General features: G+C 37.3%; 1 protein-coding gene across 6 annotated transcripts in view; it reads left to right on the top strand.

Moving 5' to 3' along the window:
• sll (slalom) overlaps positions 1-19,516 on the top strand; it is a 56,712-nt gene that overhangs the window by 23,469 nt on the left and 13,727 nt on the right. For 2 of the 6 annotated variants that reach the window (XR_010851258.1, XM_067093558.1), the window contains exons 1-5: positions 5,117-5,240; positions 11,866-12,011; positions 14,347-14,549; positions 15,597-15,821; positions 18,420-18,570. Coding sequence is in view for 3 of the 6 variants with exons in the window: in XM_067093558.1 (XP_066949659.1) it covers positions 11,867-12,011; positions 14,347-14,549; positions 15,597-15,821; positions 18,420-18,570 (724 nt within the window). In the remaining 3 variants the exon portion in view is untranslated. Of the gene's footprint in view, positions 1-5,116; positions 5,396-11,865; positions 12,012-14,346; positions 14,550-15,596; positions 15,822-18,419; positions 18,571-19,516 lie in introns of those variants that run through there. The other 4 variants (XR_010851259.1, XM_067093559.1, XM_067093560.1 and 1 more) reach the window with 3 other exon arrangements.

Raw genomic sequence — 19,516 nt, forward strand, 5'->3', positions numbered from 1 at the left:
GCAGTTATGTGAACGATAGCTACATAGCAAGAGTTTACCTAAGTCAGTCTTCCAATATCTCACTGACAGGGACTGTAAGGGTAGACAAGGACTACAAATGTAGGTCCTTGTAATGGCTCAGGTCAACCACCAGTAGGTGTGGTTTTTCGAAAAAAATGGACCTCTTCGAAATCAGTGTAATTTCAGATAGTGCTCTCATTGGTATTGTCGGGTTAAGCGGCGTAATATTATGTTACTCATCCATCTGGAATAAAACATAGAGACAAATAATCTTGATATATTAATATACAGTATTTAGGGCTGTAATAAATTCGTATGAATACAATTTCACCTACTCCAAGTTTACTACAACATCCAGATTGTAGATTCATCAGAAAAAAAAACATAAAATTATTATTTTAATAAATATCTACTTACAAGTAAGAGACTCCAGAAGCAAGTTCAACGCTATAAGTTAAAACTTGATATGTTAAAGATCGCTGTCAAAGCTCCCATAAATCTCCACTGATCCCCAACCTTCTGTCCTCAGGAGCCAGCTGACGCTATCATGTAATAGTCTTTACATGTGGAAATTCCCTGTGTAACAATTCTCACGCTGTCCTGTCATCTGACTCCCTTGTTCTTCGAGGATTGTTCTTTCATGAGTTTGTTGGTGCGTGCTACGCGCTGGAACCCGGGGCTGCTTTCTCCCTTACCCCCACGATCCCCTACCCACCCTACCCCCCACCCAGGGTGGATAAGCAGGTTTGCAGGAGGAGGGTAGATGTCTCCCCTGTCTTCCTCGTTGGGAAAGTCGGTAGAGTTGTCGGCTAGCACTCTGCTAGGCCCGAGTCCGCGTCTCCGGCCGGCCAATGAAGAATTAGAGGAATTTATTTCTGGTGATAAAAAATTCATTTCTCGGTATATTGTGGTTCGGATTCCATAATAAGCTGTAGGTCCCGTGGCTAGGTAACCAATTGGTTCCTAGCCACGTAAAATAAATCTAATCCTTCGGGCCAGCCCTAGGAGAGCTGTTAATCAACTCAGTGGTCTGGTTAAACTAAGGTATACTTTTGTCTTCGTGTTCCCCTATACCTACTCCACCCCCACCTGGGGCAGACAAACCAGTTTGCAGAGGGTGGGTGGCTGTGTCATGTCTCCCCTACTGTCACCAGGGGCGGACAAACAAGATCAGATCATCTCAGATTTGATTAGTACAGATTCTTTAACCTTACTTTTACTTACATTGACTCTCCACTTTCTCCATTTGCAAACACTTTGAAACTCTTTCACCGATCTCTGCGGCTTCTCTTCACTATCCCCAATCATCACCATTTCACACTCTAATCATGACCCTTCTGTTATTCAACAATCTTTCAACGTTTAACACCTCCGCTGACACCTCACATCACTCCACTCTTATTTCAGCCACATATTTTGGCACCAAACCAGTCACTCTCCTGTCTGCAAAATTTACCACATCTTTTACTTTCAACGTTAGAAACTTTTTATTACTCACTTTACTTGTATACCACATTCAGCTCTTTCACTTTACTTCCAAACTTCTCACATAACTATTTCACAACCAACGCTTGGCCTATATCTTCATTTTCTAAGCCCACACTGTTCTTTTCCCACCAATCCTTCTATCATTTGTATTCTTTATCATTCAAAATAGTACCATACGTATTCCGTGATAAATTAAGCAATGTATTGCACCCACCCACACACACACACACAAATTGCACACATACACATACACACACACAAACATACACACACATATATACATATAAATGTGTATATATATATATTTATATATATTTATAAATGTTCTACACACACACACACACACACATATATATATAAAGTCGTGCTGTGAGTTTCTAATTGGAGAGCTAAGTAAGACAAGCAGCAGAACACTTGTCATAGGGGTAGGCGAAAGCGGTTTTAGTCAGACGAACGGGTGCGCAGAGCAGGTGTTTTTTTTTTTTTTTTGTTATGGAACAGTTGTGGCAGACAGGCGATCGGAAGAATATCGGGGGAAACTGTTTTCTGTAGAGACGTGATGTGGATAGAGTGGACCATGCATGGCGTGGAAAGCGCCATGTTCTGTTTTGTTCTATACACAATGTATGTAAATATATATTTGTGTGTGTGTGTGTGCACAATTCACAAATTTCATTACTGGAAATTGCAAGGGTTACTCTGTTGTCACAGTGCACTTTGTAGAAGAGGTAAGCAAAACAGTAAAATTCGTCTTTTTTTTCATATGCATATTGCTTATATAGATAGGCAGATATATATGTATATATATATATATATATATTATATATATATATATATATATATATATATATATATATATATATATATATATATATATATAATTAACAAAATGCTTCCTGCAGTCTCCTGCTTACTCTTTTGTTACATAACACTTTATAAAGCTATAGGAAGCAGTATATTACTTTATCTATTTATCTGATTCGTAAATATATCTAGCGTTCTTAGAGGCATATGAGAATCATGTTGAAAGTATACAGCTATTTACATACAGCGTACTGGCACCAGAAAGCTTGCTTGAAAACTACCTGCGTAATTAGCACAGATCTAAGGTACCTAGAAAATATCGAAACCAAAATATTAAATACTCACTTACTAAAAGAACGCTTCACCCACCAGATCCTAGTGAATTATATAATGGCGTTCAATCGTCTGGACTAGCGAGTAACATTCTTAGAATCTTGTAGGGTAGCATTGCACCCTCCTCCCCCCCCTACTTTTTTGCCATTCTCCTAGGTGAGATTAGGTTACAATAAAGACCCATAGAAAGATTTGGGTGTGGGATACATAATGATATTATTTTCAAGAAAATTCTATGGTTAGTTTTTAAGATATGGCGTCCCGCTTTTTTCACGGAAAGATTCCGGTACTCGGCTACATCTCGGGAAAATGCGTTCAGGTTGCCATGGCTTAAATAACATTTATTACTTCCTAAAAGATCAGGGTTTAAGCCTCGGTTTGATTGGTTTTCTGTTCATTGGTTTGTTTGTCAACGTTAGTGTGTTTTTTTTTTCTAAAACATGGTCAAGCGGGGATCTCATGACAATTTTCTAGGCCTACGCTCATTAAGTCCAAGTGGTCAAGGGAAGATAAATTATTTTCTTGCTACGGTGGTTTACATGACCCCAGCATTATCAGTATTGTTTACATGGGCGCCCGTAAAAGTATTTAGAAGTAAGTGTAGTGTATGAAGGAAGGATCATAGCAACAAGTAAAAAATGCGCCGAAGTTTCTTCAGCGCAAGCGACTTCTCTGTACAGCGTATAATCAAGGCCACCGAAAATAGTTTTATCTTTCGGTGATCTCGGTATGATGCTGTATGAGCCGCGGCCCGTGAATCTTTAATCACGTCCCGGTGGTGGCCTGTCCTATATCGTTGCTAGATGCACGATTATGGCTAACTTTAACTTTAAAGAAAATAAAAACTACTGAGGCCAGAGGGCTGCAATTTGGCATGTTTGATGATTGGAGGGTGGATGATCAACATACCAATTTGCAGCCCTCTAGCGTCAGTACTTTTTAAGATCTGAGGGCGGACGGACAGACAAAGCCGGCGCAATAGTTTTCTTTTATAGAAAACTAAAAAAAAAAAAAATGCACGTAACAAACGAAGCGAGAAAAATAGTTATTTCTGCAAACAATGTATCAACTGTGCCGATGTCGTAATGACTGAAAAGGCCATTAAATGTGTAGAGCATTCGGAAGCCTTTAAAACTTCCCTTGTCAGTCTCCAACATATGGTACCAATACACCATACAACAACTACATATTCCCGAGGGTTAAAAAAGAGGAAAACAAAGGAGAGTCCATGACTAGATTCGAGGAATGCAAGAGAGGTAATGACGGCAAATTCCATTTCTGTGTATACTTGCCAGGCTGACAGAGAGAGAGAGAGAGAGAGGGACAAACATGAATACAAAAGTATGCATCAGAAAGACTAGTCTTTGACTGTTTAAACAGCTGCAGTGAATGCCGAAGGGCTATCTCGCATTCCTCCAGTTGGCAGACCATCCATGTAGAATTAGACTACGCCAGCCCAATATTAAATTATGATGGGAACTCCAACCAAGAGGAGCATGCAATTATTAAGAAGTACCCTCAGCAAATGGCATGGACAAGACTTCTAAAAATGTTATTATCGTGCCCATATGAATTCAAAGTGCCGGGGCGGAGAACGCACACTAAATGAGAATGAAAACGATACTCCATGGCTTCCATCATAAAACCTCGGTCGTTCTCAGCTCCTCAGAAAGTATACAGCCTCCCACTTACTATCACAAGCTTTCATTAGGTCCATGTAGACTCACAAACACATACACACCAGACATAAGTATTTGGTAACATTATTCATTTTTATTGGTAAGTTAAACATCTGTGGGCGTGGTCAGTGCTCGGGTAGGTGATCGGCGTGGGGTACCAAAATCCTGCTGTGGTTAGATTCAATTCTCAGGAACAATGACACAATTTGCTAACTACATGTTTTTAAGGATAAAATACATTCTGGAGTCATCTTATCCAATGGGATGAAGGCTGTAAGGATGAAAAAACATCAATAGAGGATGATTGTTTCACAAATAAGGCGAAGTAACTAGTTTTAAAGAAATAGCTGACATATTTTAGTAACAGGACGAAACAATAGCTCGGTAAATATGTCCTACGTGACTTAAGTTACAAAGTGACGGATACTGAGTGTCATGTGAATAACACAATTTTGCTCATGTCATTTAGCCTTATATGAATATGCATAAATTCTCTTTAGAAACTTTTATTCATTACTTGAAAGGAAGGCAGATGGGTCGTAAGCAAATAGCACAAGTAATATTTGTACCAAAATTTCTAGCTTGCAGTGCGATACAGAATCCCATTCAACCGACGGAAGCTATGACAGTATACTTCTATCTATCAAAGTACTTTACCCGTTAAGCTTCTAAATATGTCATATTCTGAGAAATTTCCTCCCCTAAAATAATTCGCATTGAATATACTAACTATTTTCGCGTATGTTGTCCAAGTTCAAAGTTGTGTCGAATTACTGTAGTGCGTTTAATATTTATCGTGACGTCATAAACTGTGGACGTCAACAAATTGAATTACATATCCACCGGAATCGGGCAGTCGGACACTAGGGTCAGCAAGTTTCCCAAGAAGAAGAAGAACGCAAGTTTGACGTCGGCACCTACAGTTTACTTTTCCAAGTAATTTTTACCACTAGTTTTTGGAATTGTATAGTTGTAACGCTAATATGCCTTTCCATTCATGATTGTCTTTGGATTTTAGAGATTGTCAGTTTGGAATATAAGACCATTTATGGTCTCAGAATAGCCTCAACTGAGGGTTAATTCGTATCCACGTAAGCTGTCCGAGTTCGGTGCACCCCAGGTCATCGCAATTAAGTGTCGCAGTGCCATATATTTTATGTTAAACTTTTCACATTTCTTGGTTTGTGGAGGTGCATATCAGATGCAGATGGCTTTTTAACATGGGGGATTAGCGTAGGTTCGAGTGTGACTCAACTCTAGGCTAGGATAGTAGTACCTAGGTTAGGCAAAGGACCTCGGAGTGTTATTAGTTCCCAGACCGAGACTGTTTGTTTTTAAGTTAACTTGAATTATTATACGTACTTTAATTGTATGGTAGAACAAGGCAGTAGCTTCGTGTGAGGTATTACTTTGGATATTGACTTGCCCTATAGTATTATGGTTGCTTATCAAGAATTTACCGTTATTTTTTGTTGGTCGACTGTAATTAACCTCAGATATTGTATGCTGGCCATCCTGGGATGCTATCGTGCATACGCAGTGTTATAGGGGAGCTTTTGGTAAAAAGTGGAGTTTCCTTCACCGGGAGGTCTGCCCCCCCTCGCTAAGTAACACAGCCTGCTAGGTTAGGTTAGGTTAGGGTACATTAGGTTAGTATAGTTCCTTTTACAATAGGTTTCCTTAGCCAATCCCATTTTAAGCATAAGGCTCCCTCATGACATGCGCATGCACTGAACCATTCCATAACAGCAGCATGACAGTCCGGTCTTTCCCATGTTTTCCCCCCCACCCAAAACCCCACTTTCCCAAAGGGTCTCCAACCATGTTGGGTAGATATGAGGTTCATAATAATTGACTGACAATAACACCACCACCTCCTTCATCAGCAACACTAAAAGTATAGGAAGCTGTTGCTTAGATTTACCAATTGTATTCTCCATCTAAATTGATTCCTCATTGTAAATCTCTCCCTAACCCCAGTCAAAAATGGTTTAGGCCAGCTTGTAAGCACAATGTACGCAGCCTTGTGGCAGATGAAATTTACTTAGCTATCCTGACCAGGACAGAATTCAGTACAATATTACCAATGGTTAATTTTTGGTTATATATTTTGGCAGTTTTCCCAATAGAATGTGAAGGTGAGGTAGTCTAACAATGTATTGACTGGATAATGTTGCAGAGGTGTTTACCTGGTGTAGCCTTTTGCTGCCCAAGTCTCAAATGGATGTGATTGCCAGTTCACTAACACTGCTACTTCAAGATTTTTTCATTATTTTGTGTTTGATGTTTTCAGAACTCCTAGTTTTCAGTGCCTCGCACATTCAGCTCAGCAATGGTTGCCATGTGTTGATAGTAGATATATCACCAGCAAGTTTTATAAGGAAAATTAAAACTTGAAAAAGTTTTGAATGATGTGGAATAGCTTGATTCCTTGTTTGATGCCTGACCTCCTGAAAGCCATTTTATTTTATACAGCAAGAGAATCAGTGGGATTGAGAAGAATAGAACAAATGGATTCACTAATATTTCATGGAAGCCATAAAGATATACACACGCCAAAATATTCAAGCGTAGTAGGCTTACATCCTCCTGCTACTTATAACCACAGCCTTCTGTTAAAAAGCATATGTAATGTCAAGGGGGTGGTCCCTGCAAAGTTCCCTTTTACCAGTTAAGATTGGCATCCTCAGGTGGATTAGATAAGGAATTATTACTGTATTTTATAATCATCATCATTATTATTTTGAAACATTTGCTTCAGCTTTTCTGTTTATGGAATTAAACTATATAAAATGAGTTCTCTTCACTCCTTTCTCTCTTTTGCCTTGTTCATCAGGCCTAAGTCGTCATCTTTTACCTTTTTCTATGATTTTCTGAATCCTCCCACAGGTCATCAGCCAGTTACTTGCAGCTTATTGCATCCCTCCACATTGTATATCCAAACCCTCTCAATCCTACAGATATTGGCCTTTGTTTCCATTCTTTTGATAATACATCTCTCCACCAGTTCCTCATTCATAATATGATACAGTATTCCCACTTTTCTCCACATTTTATTGTCATATCTTTTCAAAGCTGCCTCCATTTTCCTTATCTGGGCACATGATTCTGCAGGATAGAGTAGGCCACCCCTTGCATACATATTATAAGTCTTTGTTCCTTTACTAAATGAACATTTTTATTTAATAGTACAGTATTCAGACTATCCTCGTTATATACTTGCTGTAGTCACCCTGCCACTTTCTTGCTGCTCTCAACTCTTTTGTGTCAAATTCTAATTTGTCCCCAAGGTAACAGAAATGCATCCATGTATTTCAGTCTTGTGATATTTGGTACTTTTGGTTAGGTTAGGTTAAGGATAGTGTTTCAGGAAGGATGAAGTCTGGCATGTTGATTTAGGTTAGGATACAACCTCATATTTCACTAGTATATAATTTATGGTACAATAGGTCAGATGAAGTTGAGGGGGGGAGGGGGTCCCAAGATTCAGGGTTCCCTTCCTCCCTAGTGAGGTAGGACCTGGTCCCCTAGGTTAGTTTAGATTATTTTTTATCACTATTTCACCCTAGGATTTATGGTGCCCCTTTCAACACCAAATAGCCTTGTAGATGGTTAGATGAGCTTGTATCTCAAGTAATTTCCCTTGATTCATCGTCCTTTATAATTTTTTGATGAATTGTTACTGATTAAACACATGAACTAGTATATTTCTAACTGCTTATCTTTTGATAAACACATTTCTTATCATTCCTTTCATTGCAGTTGACTCATTTCTAGTTTGCTTCCTTCCAAGATACCAGTACACTGAGGTACCCTAGTAGTTGTTAGATGTATGGGTAGGGAAAGCTTGATAATGAAGGGTTTGGAGCAACAGTAATTGTAAAAATCAGATTAACACTTGGAAAAATGTATTGATTATTGAAGCTTTGGTAAACGCTACATAGTAACCTAGTCTAATCTATGTTGTTCTTACCTGACCTGAGAACTTTGCATATGTACCTCCAGGTGGTTGTTATAGCTTAACTGGAGTGCATTGTCTTGGGGTTGCCTTATGGAAATGGAATGTAATTTTACTATCTATTCTAGATTAGGCAATTATAGTTGTCCAGCATCTCTCACCTTGCTGAAAGTAATAAGAACTAGGCTATGTCTGTGTCCTTGATAGCTTAATCCACCACATTCCATTTTGTCTGTTAGGCAAATTCCTTTACTGAGGTCACAACTTTTATGCTTGCAAGGCTTAATTACTCCAGTAGGTTTAAGGCAATTAAGTATCAATTATAACAGTTGTTGCCTGCTCCTAATTCTTGGTTGAAAAGATAATCTATAGTTGATTGTGCTATTTATCACATCTTTGCAAAGAGAGCAAATACTGTGGCACGATGTATTAATTTTTCATGACTGGGGAGTTTATCATGATCAGTATTTTTTCACGTAAGATATATTCTTGAAGGCTTTGATGTCAGATGAGCTGTCTCCACTCTATCAGATAACTTTGCACCCTTTGCATTTATTCCCATCCAATCCAAACCACCTTGATACTCATTTTCCAAGCACTCTAGTTCTACCCAGTGGATATCACTTGCCATTCCCACATTTAGCCTAACACCTCTCTGACTGGTTGTTTCTCTCCCATATCTCTTCATTTGTCTAAATGTTCTGAATCCTTTACATTTTAGTCTGTATTATAACCTCTTATTGCCACATTTGCAGTATAAAATCATTTAAGAACTTAAAAGTAATAAAAATATTTTCTTATATACATGATGTTTGCTGCCATGCAGCATTTGGCTGCTTAACAGCACGGGTGCTTGCCAGTTTATTCAAGCGTGTACTTGTTTGCAGTGTCTTGTGTTTTGTTGAATTTGTGTCTTGAATAATTAGTCCCATGGATCTGAAGAAAGTTTTTGGTGTTAATTCTACAAAACATAATGATATACTATAAGACATAATGATAATCCATTGGAAAATGAGGTGGCTGTAATAAAACACCATGAAAATGGTGGAGAGATTGTCACTTTACCTCATTCTCATGGCTTGAACCAGACATTGGTATCAACAGTCATTCATGATAAAGAAGGGATTTTAGCTCATGTCAAAGATGATGCTCCACAGATGGGAACGTTATCATCAGTAAGAAAAGAGGCAAGATCTGCAAAGAGATAAAACATCCCTATAAGTCACTGGTTGATTAAGGAGAAAACATGGTCTTTGTTGGAAGACCCTAAGAAGAAGTTTCCAGATGAAAAAGATACACATTTCAAGGGAAGTTCTGGGTGATATTTGTGGTTCAAGCAGTGACACAATCTTCACAATGTCAGGATCCAAGGCAAAAGCACATCGACCGATGAGTTAGCAGCAGGTGAATTCCCTGCCACATTGGCAAAGGTGATTGAAGAGCAACAGTTCCTTCCCAAACAGATATTCAGTGTGGATGAGACTGGTCTTTTTTTGCATGGAAGGGAAGGCTGTGCCAGGCTTCAAGGTTGCAAAAGACCAGCTGTCCCTTTTGTTGGGAAGTAGTCTTGTGGTTGACTTTTAAGTTAAAGCCACTGCTAGTATATCGTGGATAACCCTTGATTACTGAAGAACATCTCTTAAGCCCTCTCCCTCTCAGTCATATGGATGTCATATCCCAATGCTTGGGTGACCATCATTATTTTTGATAATTGATTTTTCAGTTACCTTGTACCAGCAGTGAAGAAGTATTATAAGGACAAGGGCATCCCTTTTAAGATCCTCCTCATTTTAGACAAAGCTCATGGCCATCCACAAAACCTCACTCATATTCATCCGAATATCGTTGCTTTTTTACATATCTCCCTACGCCACCTCTATCTTGCAAATTCTCAGGCAAGGTGTTGATGCAGTGGATCCAAATGACAAATTAATAGTCTGTGACTTGGAAGGGATATGACATCTGCAAGGCATTCCTGAATAAAAGTGGCGCTGGGAAGTAAATTTTGTCCACGGGTATGAAAGTGTTTAGAAGAAGCTGTGCTCATAGTATGTAACAGAGTCTTGGTGACGTGGAGCAGTTAGCTTAGAATTTACTTGGATGAAGAGAACATCGTTTTGTTATTTGAGGGGAAAAATCAGCCACTGATGAACAAGTTGATGGAATTTCATAAGCAGCAGCACCACATAGATGGGCAGGCACCAAGTCCAAAACCATGTCACTTCATCAACGAGATGCTGTAGGTCTTTGTGCATATTGAGAAAGGCTTTGCTCTTTTTGAGGAGATGGATCCCATTGCTGAAAGATTTGCCAAGATTAGGGGGTAATTCATGACATTTGTTCCTTATAGCATGCTTTGGAATGAAAATAAGAGCAACCAAGTTGAGGCCACTCTCAGCCAAATTTTTGAAGTAGCCTGTAAAACCAAAAGAAGCAGTTCGACCATCAATATCATCAATTTACATGCAGTGTCCTCCTTTTCCTCCTCCTTTCTCCGCCCTATTTAACAATTTAACTTAATCTGACGGGTACAGTACAGTATATCCAGTACTGTAAATTTTTTTATTTTTTTACTTTTTAGTTTTTCTTTACACTGTGTACAGTTGAAACCTATAATTTTATTATTAAGATATAGTAAAAATATTGAATTGTCAAACAACTTTTGTAACATGGATTTTAAGGGTCATCCTGTAGGGGTTGACAGGATGTCTATGTGCATTGTTTTTAAAGGGCTTGTTAGATTTAAGTCTTTCAATTTGAGTCACAAATCTCGGAGCACATTAACAGGGTAAGGTGAGGTATTACTGGACAATCATACCTCATGAATTCACGTTTCTGGTTTCGCGAAATTTTCGTTGGAACCTAACTAATTTGCATCTGCAATTTTTTCACAGATCAGCGTACAGTACTTGCATGATTTCTTTATTTTATTGAACTATACATATGACTTCTGTAACACATGAAATTTACCTAATTTACCTTCCTAACAATGACAAAGAAAACATCAGTTATTAAGTATTCAGTCCCATTCGATACTGGGTTTTACCTTGCTGTGAGTACAAAAGAAAACAGCAGCCAATGAAATACTATAGGGGTAATAGTACTGTATACTGTACCATACTGTAAATGTGCTAGTGTGGCAAATACCCATTAGGCGATACTGTACTCTATTTTTACGTCAACAATTTATTTATTTTTTTAGGGTAATGCATTAACTTGTAAATGAAATTAAAGTGCTTTGGGAGCATGATTTGGGTCATATTTAGAGTTTAACTGTAGAAATAGGCACTTATTTACAGTTTTAATGACTTGTACCAAACATTCGCGATTCCTCCTGATCTGTGATGAGTTCTGAAACCTAACCTTGTGAGTGTTTGAGGTATTGTATGTACTGTATATATTAGTTATTTGATCAACCCAGATCAGGATAAGTAGTCTTGCAGTATGCCCTTAATAATCTTTTTGAGGCTGTTTGTTCTTAACTGCAAAATTATGCCTAGAATTGCAAACCACCTGAAGGATTGGCATTTCAGAATAAAAATTAGCAATTGAATGATATTTGTCTTTTTTTTTCTGGCATTAACCATTTTGGAATTATTGCAGGATGTCAGAGGAAGATGTAATGAGCAGTATAACGAATTCGTGGGTTGGAAGCTTGGCCGTTAATCTTTTATGTTATTCAACCATCTTTATCCCAGGATATTTTTTCATCCATTTTGTTAAGAAATCCAAGTATATTGATAGAGCAGGTAATGTAACCACTTTAGTGGAGTACTATTATGAAATGCATATTTTAGATCAATACAGGTTATATTTGAAAATAATGCGTTCTTACTTTACTGGCATGATTACTGGCATTAACCTGGTGATCATGATGTGTTCTTATGAAGTCAAAATCATTGATTCTTAGATATTATTGGGTAAGTTCTAGGCATGAAAGTGCAGCATCTCCAAGCTCCTATGAAACCTGTGCAAATGTGACTCCCTGAAAGGGTCCTCCAACCATAGTCGTCTAGGTCTTCTGACCAGCAAAATGAGGAAATTCAAACGCCACATCTGGTTTGGCAGAGAGGGACTGTTCGCATTACCTTTAGATTCCCACTGTTAAAAAGGAAGGAAAAGTATATGCTTCCATATTGTTCCAGGAATGCATCCATCTTCCAGGCCCACACACGCACATATATTATATGTGTGTGTAAGTACTGTGCATGTGTACCACAGGGGAAATATAACACTTGGTGAAAATCCTGACTGGTTTCATCTTGATATCAAAGACATTTTCAGAGGACGGATTCATAGTGGTAGAAGTTTACAATATACAAGCTAGAGGAATAATACAAACATAAAGACTATTAGAAACCAAATACTGTATTCACACCTGATAGGTGGGAAGAGAGAGTGAGAGGACCTGTAAATTTCTTTAGGAGGTCAATTACTCTATTTACAAATCTATTTATCTCAGTTGGGTGGCCTCATACCTCTTGCCCTTGTCCCATGCCAACTACTTTTCTTAAAATCTATGAATTTTTCATAGATATTTTTAAATTAACAGAATGAGTTCATACATGTCTTGACTGAAATTCTTTTTCTTACAAAAGCTTTTAAAAAACTGAACTCTGTAGATGATGTTTCTCCCCAGAACGTTGATTATATGACTGTTTTTACAAATGTACAAAAATTCCAGCATTCACCTGTGCATATATATATTTTGTATGCTGTGCCATTCACTTTTTGTGAGTTTACAATTTGACCAGTACTGTATAAAAGTTGTTACAGGATATACATACCCTCTAGTAGTTTTATTTTTGAGTGTTCTGAAGTGATTTTTGCATTGTATCATTTTTGTTAAAGTTAAATTAACTCCAAAATTCTTAAGTAGACAGGAAATAGTTATTGAAATTAGTACTGCTGTATATTATTGTACAAGAAGTTTCTTTGAATTCTCATTTTATTTGCGGTTACCGTAAAGTCTTTTTTCGCCAGATGAATCTTAGAACTTGATTGTTCAAAGCATACTCATGAATCATATTGACCCCAAATCTGAAGTGCAATTTTCCCAGAATTCTGGAATCTTTAAGATGAAAAAATTTAAGAGCTTCAAGTAACTATCCACGTGTACTTTTGAAACTTGGGTTAGAAGACACTACAGAGGTCTTTCTATCGTATGTCATGCAACTGTGAATATCATATGAGCATCTGCTAGCTACATTAAAGTAAAGTTTCTGATAGAATTTTAAGGCATTTCAAAGGACTTGTTTGATCAGTGGCAGCCTCTAAAACCAAACCACAAACTGTGTGCTTACTACAGCAATCATTTTTGCCAGACACACTTCATTAGTTTGCTGTGTTCTCATTTTTGGCCAAGTGAACGTTTCAGTCCCTGGCCACATTTCCAGTGTGAGGAAGATGAACAAGCTAAATTCTTCTTCCATGCTTGGAATGGGCTCCTCATTCATGTTCATAGATGCATGGCATTGTCAGTCATCCTTTGCGAATTTTTACAAGGACGTATTACCGTACATCTTTTCTGTAGTGATTCACCTTCAGGGATCAGGACAGCTACATCTTAGTTAATCTTTACACATGGGTTATCAGATAAACTACAAACTGTCTGCTTCCCTGTCTTTGTGTTTGACTTTTCACATTACTCCATGAGAATAGATTAGAGACTAGGTTCCTAACCTACTCTGTTCCCAAAGGCTCCACTGGATTCGTTGGACCTCTACAAAGCATGGGACCTTTTAACAGCCGAACCTTCTGCTCCTCCCTGAACTGCAGTTCAGGCCCTGGCAAATTTGGGCTCAGTATGATTGATGAGCTTGGAAGAAAAATATATTTAAGCTATAAAATAAATTTTTTAAGTTTTAATTTTTATATTTTTGTAAATGTAAGAGATTTTCTAGGTAATGTATTATGATTAAATAGCCTCTAAAATTTGACAGAACAAATGCCACTAAGAATATTAGTGTATAAGAAAATGTTCATCTGCAATTTTTCTTGTAGTGTTTACCTGTAAATATTGAGATTCTAAAGAATTTATTTTGTTAAATAGAAACTTAATTTTTTTTTTTTTATGTATTTCAGGATCAAGTTGTATTTCCAAAGCCATTGTTTCATTTGTATATGGACATGGCTATGACAGGATCACAGGAGAAGAAAATACTCAGTCAAAGATAACTGGGGCAAAAAGTTCAAATAACAATTGTGTGCAGCTAATCTTCTGTTTTGTGGGTCTTCAGGTTTCATATCTTACGTGGGGTGTTCTTCAAGAGAAAGTTATGACAAAGGTGAGAGATGAATACAGGCAGTCCCCTGTTTACCCTGGTGGTTGCATTCCGATGCCGTCTCATAAGTTGAAAATCGCCGTAACCCACAATATCGTCGAAAATTGTAAGAAAACCTTACTTATAATCCTTTGGGTGTCTTGAAAACTATGTAACCTGTGTTTTTATTGATTTTTTCATCAAAAAACCTCAAAATTTTGACCATTCTGTTGTTTTGGAGCCATATTTCTTCCATCGGATTGGTGTTGTTGGTGTCGTAAACCCGGAACATGCATTGTAACCAGGGAAATAATTTTTTATGAATATATTTGAAGAGCGTTGTTAACTCGGAACGTTGTAAGCCAGGGATTGCCTGTATGGTGTTAAGGCAGATTTTTTTCAATTTTGAATGTGTGGTTTTCTGTAAAAATACTGAAGTTTATATGTGATTACTAAACACATCACTACTGTATTTAAGTAGATTACAGTGATGGAAAAGAGCACACAAAATTAACTGAATGATAACAAATGAAGAAACAGCATCTTAAATCATTTGGAAGATATATTCTGCAGTGTCTTTACTACATAGAGTCACTTGAAAGAACGAAAGGGCCATCGGGGATCTGGGCATGCAGTGTGGGCTTCTCGACCTTTATCAGAAGAAGCTGGTGCAACTGGGACTTGCTGCAATGGAGAAAGACACTATATGATTATTGGGGTTGTAATGAACATAATGAACTTTAGTAGACAAAATATTGATTTTAAAATAGATACAATAACATCTCAACTTAACACTTCTTTACTTAGGTATTTGATTATGATTATTATTTGCTATGTAACAGTTTTAGATAAATCTCTTAAATTGATCTTTGTCACTTATCAGAAAGCCAGACCCCTAAAGTGTCTGATAAGTTGTGGTGCTCGTGTTGTTAGGTCCTGGTTTTTACACTTGTACACACTTTGATATTAGTACAATACACACGTTTTTGCTCCATTATCACTGTCTCTTTTGAATGAACATGACAGATTGACTTTTGTATTGAAAGCTGGTTTTTTTCTGTTTTTCCACAGGAATATCAGAATGCTGATGGAAGTGTTGGCCATTTTAAGGACTCCCAGTTCTTAGTATTCGTCAATAGAGTACTAGCCTTCTCGTTAGCAGCTGTTTACTTGGGGTTTTCAAGACAGCCTCGTCACACGGCACCTATCTACAAATACTCATACTGCTCATTTTCCAATATCATGAGCTCATGGTGTCAATATGAAGCTTTAAAATATGTCTCATTTCCAACACAGGTATTTGGATGATTTTTTTAGGCTTTGGAATGAATTTGTAATTTTATTTTGCATTAGTTATATACTTGGTATTTTTAATTACCTGTAATTTTAATGATTGAAGCTCTGTTCCTGCAAGAATACAAACTTCATTTCTTATATGGAGTACCTTCAGCCAAAAATGGGTCCAGCTATTGAAGCTTGGAAACTATTTAGTTAGCTAGCAGCAGGTGAGTGAAGGATTTTAGGGGCCCATCCACTCACTTGACAATCAACATCACTTTTTCTTCAGCCATGCTGCTCTCAGGACCTCTGCACTTCCATGGACTGTTTTAAGATGGCTATTGTTGTTAAAGTATTTTTTCTTTATTGGATTTTTGTTGATGACTGGCATTTATTGTGACCTTGAGTTTACTTGTTGTTAGAATGACAGTACCTGGCTCTTCTGATTGAAAGCTTGATCAGCATAGATGTCGTGGGCTTGACTGTATGGAAGCTAGGCTTGTGTTGCTTATGAATATAGATCTTCATTCTACAGTGTATGTTCTTATATAAGCCAGGAATGCATGCCATTCTTGAATTTTGTGGAGTATTTTTTAAGGGGGTACTGTATATGCAGACCAGGTGGCAGTCAGCCTGACCCCTCTTGGGAGAAAATTTGGGATAGTACAATATTGTTTGCTGCTATCCCTATTGCCCTTCTTTTTTGTCTCCCCTCCTGCTTCTTATGGCAGCCAGTGCCTTTATTTCCATTATTAAAAGATTTTTAATCCTCCTTTGCTGTCAGAAGAAATTATTGCTGTTAAAGGGTACAGATCAGGTCTTTCTGAAGTCTTCAGTCTTCCTGGTCAGGATTTGAGTTCTTATCAGGGACTTCCTGGATTTATCAGGAAATTTTTAAAGTAATTTCCAAGAGCTTTTTGAAACTTCTTGAAACCTCCTACCTGGGACTTTGCACTGGTGTTAAAGAGCCTTATTAGATCTTCTTGTGAGATTCTCTTTGAAGTAACTCTTTAACATTTTACCTTTGACTCTGGCCCCTTTGAAGCATATTAGTAAGTTCCTTTTTTCTCCCTGATTGTAAGCAATTCACACTGGTGGTTATCTACTGATCTCCCTTTTACCTAAGATATAGTATTCCAGTTTTCCTAGTTTCAATGTTGTATCTATTGCTATTCCTGCATTGCTTACAAACTTTGCTACCAGTGAGGACCTCTGACTGTCTGTTACGAACAGTTAGAATTGGTTGTCAGTGAACTCAGATCTTCTGATCTCTGTCTTCGGGATTTTCTTAATATGGACTGTTGAAAAGTCAGTCTGAAAAAATAGTCTTTTTCTGCTCTGACAGGTAATGTAAAGTGCTTACTCGGAGGTCTCAGACTTGGATATGACACAGTTAGTGGTAAAGACATATGAAGTGCTTGCTAACCTTTAAGTACGATATTGAGCTTTGTCGTTCATCTGGCTGGAAAATGGAATTCCATTCTACTTTTACAAAATTTCATTTGAGAGACATAAGTCATAAACATTAGGATATGTTCTTGTTTGGGGGTGAGTGTCACAATAGTCCAAATATTATCAGTGGGGAGGAAGAGTGCATCTTGAACTACATCCACATCATATCTCATCATTTCTTCCCTCCTGCACTCTTGTGAGGCATGGCTGTCTGGGGTTCCTTTCATCATGTCTCACGTTGCTGGCAACGGTTCATACGTCTTATGCTGACCACTTGCCAAATATTGACTACTGTCTTGCATTTATTTATCTTTCACGGCATGATTTTCTGAGGTTGGCTTTGTTCTTGTTGGGCTTCAGTCTTCCACTAGCCCTGTGGTATATGACTATGTCTTCCCACAATTAATTTTTCGTACTAAGCCATATGTAGTAAGTACACTCATCCCTTCCCTGTACTCTAGCTTTTAATCATTGCTTACACAGATAATGAGAGAGAAGTGTACACTGCCCATACATACAACTAAGTCTGTGCCACATAGGTTTCTGTCTTAATTAAGACAAATATGGCATGGTGCAGGTTTCAACATTGGCAAAATACAAGGCAGTATAGGATTAACTGGTTTGTATTAAAAAACCTTGGTTTACATACTTGATACAATTCTGCTTAATAAGTAATAGATAGGATACTGTATTACATACGTAAAGGAAAATTACATTGTGTAATTTTTAGATAATATCATATGACAATACAGTAATATTAGCACTTCCATTATTCAGAAGTAAAAAGTGAATGATATAGCTCTGCAATTTCATTTCAAGATACAATTTTTGTAAATATTCATCAGTCAGTGAATTCTCAACGTATTTAATCATTACTAGTTTGTTATGAGTAATTAATATTAGCAGTTTTGACAAGAATTATGGGTGAAGTTACTTGAAAAAATATTTATATAGACAGTATTTGACAGCTGTAAAAAAAAAGCTTATATGACTCTTGACAATCTTGAAAAATATCCTAGTACTGTAGGCCCAGAATTAAAGCTGTACGACTGAATTTTCCTGCAGTGGAATGAGTTGATGAACAGTCTTTTGATATTTGGGAGTTTGTTGATAAAACTTTTTTTGTTTTGCAGTTTTGTGACATGGTTATTTATTGTTTTGCAGGTTCTGGCCAAAGCTTCTAAAATTATTCCCACAATGATAATGGGAAAAATTATTGGCAAGAAGAAGTATGAATATTTCGAGTATGTCACAGCGATATTAATATCTGCTGGAATGACAATGTTTCTCTTGGGGTCAACTGAAAGTAAAAGTGGTAAGTATTTTAAGTGTATTGCATATTCTTTTGGCTTAAAAAATACATACCTGTGTCAGCATCATTATGGGCATGTGGTGTGATTAATTGGATATAATGTGTGCGAAATAGATGGAAGTGATAAACTACCATTCAGTACAGATTATGTAAAATTCTATAAGTTGAGTTTTATATTTTGTATAGTTTCTAGAGCTAGCCTGTCTTCATATTGAGCTGTTCATAGAATTAATGTTTTTCACAGTATTATCTGACTTGTTGAAAATGTACAAATGCTCCTTTAGAGCTGTCATTATGGAATTCTGTGTAGAAAATAATATTAGATACAAGTTACTCTTTTTAAAAAAAAAGCCAGCATGCCTGAGAGAAACTTTTATGTTTATTAGCACCTTTTTAATTATTAAAAAGTAAAAAGCAGCTGTCCATGACATCACAGGTAAATAGAATGAATGAATTGTTCTTCAGTGATATGAAAATTAACAGTTTACTCTTTATGTAAGATAATTGCATTTCAGTATTTGGGATTGGATGTTATCTTTCTTACTTTTATTTATATACAAGTCACCATTCGTGGTGATCCACTATTAATGATGACAGCATATCCTAAGTTGGTGTAGGTTTAAATCCTACTTGGGAAAAAAATTGTGTAAGTGTACAGGGAATTATTTTACTTGTGTAGTCCATTTAAGTCATCCTTGGACATGGACCCACACTTGCGGTTCCTTTGTGTAGGGGCCAACAATTGGCTTTAGCTGGTTAGTTTGTGGGTTTATTTTATTTCGCATGAGGACATCTCGCAACTCAAGGTCAAGGTAATTGAAGTTTGGGCTCTCTCCTCCCCTTTGGCAATCACATTCAACCGTTTACCTCCATTCATGTTATCTTCCGTGTTATTTTCCATTCTCTCATAACAATTTTTTCAGTGTAACTGCAAGGTCTTCCTCCTGTT

The sequence above is a fragment of the Macrobrachium rosenbergii genome, chromosome 50 (assembly GCF_040412425.1).
Source record: "Macrobrachium rosenbergii isolate ZJJX-2024 chromosome 50, ASM4041242v1, whole genome shotgun sequence".
Taxonomy (NCBI): Eukaryota; Metazoa; Arthropoda; class Malacostraca; order Decapoda; family Palaemonidae; genus Macrobrachium; species Macrobrachium rosenbergii.